This window comes from Trypanosoma cruzi (genome assembly GCF_000209065.1).
Source record: "Trypanosoma cruzi strain CL Brener chromosome Unknown tcruzi_1047053504765, whole genome shotgun sequence".
NCBI classification, from domain to species: domain Eukaryota; phylum Euglenozoa; class Kinetoplastea; order Trypanosomatida; family Trypanosomatidae; genus Trypanosoma; species Trypanosoma cruzi.
Genome location: NW_919039.1, coordinates 1 through 6,853, shown reverse-complemented (window position 1 = coordinate 6,853; position 6,853 = coordinate 1). Strand labels below are relative to the sequence as shown.

General features: G+C 51.5%; 2 protein-coding genes and 1 pseudogene across 2 annotated transcripts, besides 6 other annotated features; all 3 read left to right on the top strand.

Annotated features, from left to right (window-relative positions):
* Window positions 1-810, top strand: Tc00.1047053504765.20 (uncharacterized protein; the record flags this gene model as incomplete). Its single annotated transcript, XM_799775.1, has 1 exon — window positions 1-810. A coding segment is annotated over one exon (810 nt), but the record flags the coding sequence as incomplete, so codon positions are not given.
* Window positions 1-6,853: a sequence feature (heterozygous, Esmeraldo-like haplotype).
* Window positions 1,137-1,173: a microsatellite.
* Window positions 1,585-1,637: a microsatellite.
* Tc00.1047053504765.15 lies at window positions 2,139-2,972 on the top strand (annotated as a pseudogene).
* Window positions 3,373-3,433: a sequence feature (A-rich).
* Window positions 3,514-3,539: a microsatellite.
* Window positions 3,622-3,713: a sequence feature (A-rich).
* Window positions 3,667-6,853, top strand: Tc00.1047053504765.9 (uncharacterized protein; the record flags this gene model as incomplete). The annotated part of the gene is made up of 1 exon (XM_799776.1): window positions 3,667-6,853. A coding segment is annotated over one exon (3,187 nt), but the record flags the coding sequence as incomplete, so codon positions are not given.

Genomic DNA, 6,853 nt, shown 5'->3' with positions numbered 1-6,853 from the left:
AGTACAAGTGAAGACGCCCGGGTGGGTGTGGAGACCGATGTGGATTACATTGCACCGCAGTACCAGACGACGTTCCTGCAAAGTATCTGCACGCCAAGGCTGTGGGGCGTATTGTGGACGTTGTTTGCCACAGTGGGTGCGGAAACTGTTCTGATGCTAAACGCGAGTTACATTTTTGCCGCACTCTCCGGTGAGCCGGTGTCGCCATCATTGAGAATTCTTCTGACCGTGCTGGACGGCGTTGGCAGTGCTGTTGGCCGCCTGCTCATGAGTGCGTTTGAGGTCTGGTCACAAAAAAAGAAGCCGGAGGAACGTATTCCCATGACAGCTGCCCTTTTTGTTCCATCATTTATCATGGTCATCGTGCTGGTGCTCATCCTCACGGTGCCAAAAGTGGCCCTTCCATTGCCGTACGTCTTGGGTTCGCTGGCCAACGGGCTCCGTGCTGGCGTGATCGTCCTGATGGTCCGCACCATATACGCCAAGGACGTTGCCAAGCACTACAATTTCTGTTTTTTGTCAACGGTGTTCTCGACGATTCTGTTGAACCGGTTTGCGTACGGCGAGTGGTATACCCGTGAGGCGGAGAAGGTTGGCACCCTTGTGTGCCTGCAACGCCGCTGCGTCCTCATGCCGCTGTTGCTGATGTTGGGCATCAACTGCACATCCTTCATCTCCAGTGTGTACGTGCATATTTCGTACCTGCGTTTCAGTCGCAGGACGCTGGCGGAGCGACGCCGCATCAAAGAAGAGGCGAGGCAGCAAGCAGCGGACATTTGCATCGATCACGCAGAAAATGGCAAACAGTGATCGAGACAACAGCCCTCCCTTTCGTTTTTTGTTTTGATTTTTATTTTTGTTTGTTTTGTTTCCATTGTGCATGTGTGTTTGCAGCGCGGCTTTCGTTACGGCCACTTCTCTGCTCAGTGGGTTGGAGAGGAGGGAATGTGCATGTGTGTATGTATGTGAATTGCAAGTGGGGAATTGTGTGGGAAGAAAAAAACAACAACAACAACTGTTATTTATTTATTTATTTTGATGTTTTACGTGAAAAGAAGGAACGAAATAAATAAAAAAAAAAACAAAGACGATTTTATTTTATTTCAAAAACGGAAGAAAACGACAGCCACGCCCTCTTTTTTTTTTTTTTTTTTTTTTTCTTTTCTCTCTTTTATTATCATTTTTCATTTACTTAACGGAGTGTTGGCTCCAATGACGTTCGAATTTTTTTTACTTTAACCCCCGCTATATATATATATATGCATCTGTGTGTGTGTGTGTCCCTCTTTTTTTTTTTTCTATTTGGGAGGCGGGAGGAGGAGATGAGCGGCCAGGCGGAGAGGGAGTGGTGGGGAGTAGACAAATGTGTGATGGTTCCGTTGCATTCATCCGTTTATTTGCGTTGAGTGGACGGATGTGTGCATTTTTTTGTTTTCATGACTTATTTGTTATTATCTCCAGTGATCTTGTGAGCTGCAGGGCAGGACGCGTGCGGTGTTTTCCTTTTTTTTTTTTTTTTTAGGTGCGAGGGAATGTTTTGTGTGCACATTTGAGCCAACGCGCTGCTCTTCCATTGTTGTACTCTTTTCTTTTCTTTTCTTTTTTTTTTTCTTTCTTTTTTTTTTTGTTTTTGTTTTCCTCCTCTCTTTTGTGGGAATGGAGCGACAAGGCCTCATTTGGATGGCGTAATTTGATGCCGTCTGAATCCCCGTCTTTTATGTTTTCATCAGAGGCATCGGAGAGTTTGGGGGTCGCATGACGACGAGGTGGTGGGAGTTTATTTTTCTTATTTTATTTCGGTTTTGATTTACGGTCTTTTGATGACTGAACTCTGCCCTTTTTTGGCTGCGCCTTGCTGTCTCCTTGCATGCATGCACGCATAGAATTGCAATTCTGTTGTTGTGGTAGGGTGGCGATTTCTTTATGTGCACACACGATTTCTTGCCTTTTCCTGCTGTGCCTTTTTCTTCCCTTCTTGTGTGCTTTTCCTTTTGCCGCCTTCATTCCCTTCTGTCGGTGGGGGCACACAACGCCAGGGAGGAATAAAGGAACTGATTCTTATTAGTGCCATCATCCTATGCCCCGCACACCCACATCCAAATGTTTAACTCAAAGAGCGCAAGGCGTGCATTGCGGAGATGGGAGAATTCGGCCCAAATGGGGTGCATATATTCCGTCTGTTTACGTGGACCGCCCTGTGCTCTCGAATGGTACCAAAGAACCCGCCATTCATACGGTGTTTGCTGAAGACGGTGGAGGGCCGACAGTGTTGAATCCCTAACAAGAGCGGACTGTGAAGCGTGCGGCCCGGGAACTACGTCGTGGCATGCACGTAGAACTTGACATTGGCATGCCCTCCAATGGGGACCTGATCTTTTACCTCTGCGAATCACAAACTCGGAATGCATCACGATTGTAGCATGTGCAGCAGCATCAACAGGCTGCCGAAGAAGGGAGAAACTGTAGCAGCTTGTCTTGCAGGCGCCAGTGACAGCGCTCTCAGTGTGTCTGAGCTCATATGCCTTGTTCTTTGATAAAAATATTTTCTCTGTAATGCTCCAAGGGTGTCACACGGATGTGACGCCTTTGGATGCTTTCCAGGTGACGGCAACCGGCGATATTGCGAGATTGCATGGAGTTGAGAAGGTGCCGTTTGCTGAAACTGTCACCATGCAAACCTTGTGCGGCGGTGGTAGAGGCCTCGTTCTTTTGGAACACGTGGACCGGGACGGCAAACCACGCATCTTTGAGCAGCGCGACATGCCCGTGACGGAGGGGAAGGGTCGGCACCATCATCCTCGATCTGGCGGTGTTTGGCGTTGTGTATATGGGTGACAGTGCTTGCCAGCTGCTGCTGGGGGAAGTGGCGGGGGATTTCACCGTCGAGGAACTCCAATACAAAGCGGGCGGCCCCGTTTCTTTTAACTGCCGAATTGAGTGGGGTGGCCCAGGCGTCGTTTTTTGGTGTGAATGTCATGTGCAAATCCCCCCCCCCCCCCCCCAAAAAAAAAAAAGGTGTTTGTTTGTTTCTTTTTCTTTTTTACTCTATTCTCTTTTCGTTTGGCGTTTCTTCAGGGTTTTTCCCCAGCCATTTTTGGGGGGGGAGCGGACGTCGTTGGGCGAGTGCTTTTTTTTCTGCATGTTGTCAATCCACTGTCAACCTGCAAAGCAATAGTTTTTTATTTCCTTACTTGTCTGTTCCTCTCCTCCTGTGCCACCACCACCACCTTCCACGCAGCAGAGGGGGAAATAAAACCTGCTGGAGTTATACTGGGGCGCTGTGGCGTTTTATTGTGCCGCCACATTTTTCGCATGGAGGAATTTGACAGATGGCGGCTCCAAACGGAAGAAATGTTGACCCTTTCCGAATGATTTATTTTTCTCTCCTCTCTTTTTTTTTTTTTTTTTTTTTTTGTTTCTTTACTTTTTTCTTGTTGCGTTGTTTTGTTGCTGTGAGGCTTGCGAGAGCCCCATGTTGGGCGACGCACACAGGCACATTTGTTTATCCCTTTGCACACACACACACACACACACACACAGTGGCCAGAACGCGGCGGGATGGTCGGGTGAAGAAGTCCAAGTTGTTGGATTTGGGCGTTGGGCCTCACTCTTGTCAACTCCTTTTTTCTTTCTTTTGTTTGTGCCCCTGTCTTTTTTGTTTCTTTCATGTTGGGTGTTTTTTTTCTTGTATTTTTATTATTATTTTGTTTTCTGCATGCGTGCATTTGTATCTTATCGTCCACTTCTTATTTGCTTCTCCCTATTTGTGCCTTGCTCCAAGCGCAAGGTGGAGTTCAAGTCACGTGTCTGCGTTCGGCGAGACTTCTCCGTGGGGAACTGCGTCTGGGCGCCGGTGCAGTGAGCCCGGAGGCACTCCGTGATGCGCTGCGCCGTTTGTTTCCCCCATTTTGTGGGAAAATAAGGCGTCACACGTACGGCACTGCTGCCTCACCACGCACTGCGCCGAGGAGGGAGGGCGACGATTCTCCCTACAGCGTCTCTGGGAGGTGGCGCGATGCACTACTTCTGGTGGAGCTGTCCAAAATGTGTTCGGCCTCCTCTGTGGCCGACGCACGGTGTGAGGAGGCGTTGCCCTCTCGGTTGGCTGGGGCCTCTCCGGCGACAGACGCGGTGACCCACGCAACGGCCGAGAGTGAGACCATCGCATACCTCCTGAGGCACTGCCGATTTCCAGTGGAATGCTGGTGGATTTCTTTGACTCTTTTGGAACGATGGCGGCTGTTACAGACGGAGACAATGTCATTGGGGTCGTTCAGGAAACGGACTTCTTTTTTCCCCACAGATATGTCGCCCGCGTCATGTGCCCATTTGATGCGTAATCTGTCGTATACCTGCGTGGCTTGGGTGGATGTTCTTCGGCTTTACGAACTGGCAACGCGTGATGTCGCGGCTCCTGAGGCAGCGCGTCGACAGCGGGAAACGACTGACCGTGCGGGGGATGAGCCACGGGCCTCCCGTCGTGTCTCACTTCGATGGATGCGGCACACGGCGCTGACATCTCTTCTGCAGGCGAATCAGTGGAAGGAGTCACTGCAGTTCTATCGTCACATGTTGTATCAGGGTGACACGCCAAGTCATGTGTCTGCAGGACACCTGGTGCAGCGGTTGGGCAAGGTTGGCGCCTGGGAAGCGGTGGTTCGCATTTTTGAGCTTCACCTCAAACTGATTGCTGCAACCCCCACGTATTACACCGCACGGCAGGGGAACGATGGGGCGGAAAATCTCTCAGCGCGCGTTGCATCACCGACTGCGGCACCAACACGAGTAGGTGAGTGGGGAACAATGTTTTCCATGTCGTTAGATGTGGTGGGTCGAGTTTGCCGACGGCCCCTTATTGCCATGCAGATGTTTAATGAGGCCTGCAATAAAAATATTGATGGCTCCCTGTTTCGCTGGGATGGCAACTTCCTTTCAGCCGTACAGTCGTTCCCCTCGGAGCTGGATCGCGTGAATGTGCTCCGGCGCGCCCACGCATCAGGGCAACTTGACCACTTTAAGATTATCCGTGGGCTCGTTCACCATGGGAAATGGCTGGAGGCGATTGCGGTCTTTGCGGATGGGCTCGCCACCCAGCAACTCCATAGAAGGGACATTGGTCGTTCCCGACTGAACATTTTGCATGCCAGCAGCGGCGATAGCGTTCAGGCGGTGCTTTATTGCCTGCAACGTCTCACCCGACGTCCGGAGAACTCTCTTCGAGTCAACGATGCGGAGGTGGAGTGTGTGCTCTCCAAAGTTCCGTCCATGCAGCCAACGAGCAGTGGTGCATCATTTTCTTCCATGGCGCATTGGTGTTTTTGTTTGCAGGTACTTTCCGAGAACTACGCCTCAATTGCCACAAGTGGGGGGCGTGGCGTCATGCCTGGCAATGAGGGACGCCGACCCACGCAGCGCATGGTGTCGCTGTTGCTCCGCCACTCGATGCCTTGGAATGTAGCGCTGCGTATATTTGAACTATCATGTCGCCTGAACATGGCTGCGACGCCATACGACCCGGCGGGTGCTTCCTCGACCCCGAGTAATGTGCTCATAATTAATCGTGTTGCTCACATCCTGCATGCACATGGGCAGCGGCAGCGAATGATAGACTTTCTGGATTCTGTATTGTGTGCAAGTCCCTTGTCGCCATCTTCGGAATTGCTTGAGTTTGTCCCGCTTGAGCTCTTCTCGTCCAAGAGAGGAGTGCCGGAGAGAAAGCCGTTGATGGTGGAGGATAAGGTGCTGTACCACTTTGTAGAGACGACGATGAACTGGGAGCGTGCATTGACTCTTCTGCACCTTGTGGAGGAGCAACGCGCCGGTGCGGTTACCGGGAACGTGAAACCGCTTCAGGTGATTTCCGCCTCTGTGCATTGTGCAACTCTCAAAATGCTTCGGCGCTGTTGTGCGGCACACGGCGAGCTGTGGCTGCACTCTCTGCGCTATTTTCAGCACGCGGTGTCGGGGCTTCAACTACTGGATTGTCACACACATCCCCGTCGTCTCGCACAGAAGCATGGGGATACCGAAGTGAACACGATCCTTTACTGCGTCCTGTATGAAACGCTGTTGAATTTACTTGACGAACCGTCTGGAGGTTCCATCGTTTTAAGAGAGAAAACTTGTTTTTCTCTCATGGAGTGCGTTACGGCACGCTGTGGAGGGCGCATTCCCACACACATGTTGCTTCCAAACCAAATGGACCGTCTTCTTCCACGTCTAGGCGTTGGGGAGCCTACTGTGCCGAACGTTGAGGAACGCACTCGGGTGAGCATGAAACTTATAATGTGCGTTCTTGTTGGCCTGTTGGGATCCACGGGCAAAGAAGGATGGAAGGGTCCCCACATGACTCCCCCTGATGCTGTCATGTTCTACGAGCTGCAGAAACTGGTGTGCCGAGTGGCAGAGTACCGCCATTATTTAATGAGCTTACATGAAAAGAGACAATCTCTGTCAAACTCTGCGTCACCTCGAAAGACGGCAGCCACCGAGAAGCGGGTACTTCCACAGCCGTTTCAGATGGGCCTGCTTTGGCAGACATCGCTCGAACTGCTGGGGTGCCAGTGTCGCGCGTGCGGTGTAGACTCCATGGCGCCTGGAACGCTGAAACTTGTGTATCGTTCTTGTGCCACGTCGGGTAGACAGTGGGAGGCGGCGCTTCACGCCACGCAGTACCTTCTGCAGCATCCGGGTGCGGTCGGAGGGGAGCATTGCGCAATGTATTGTTCCCTGTTTGGCTGGGAAAGGGCGTTGGCGGTTTGGTGCCGCCACTTTCCGCATCAGATGCTGCGCGAGGTTTCGGGCCACGCAAAAGGACTGGAGTACTGTATGCAATCTCTTGAGTGCGCTCTGG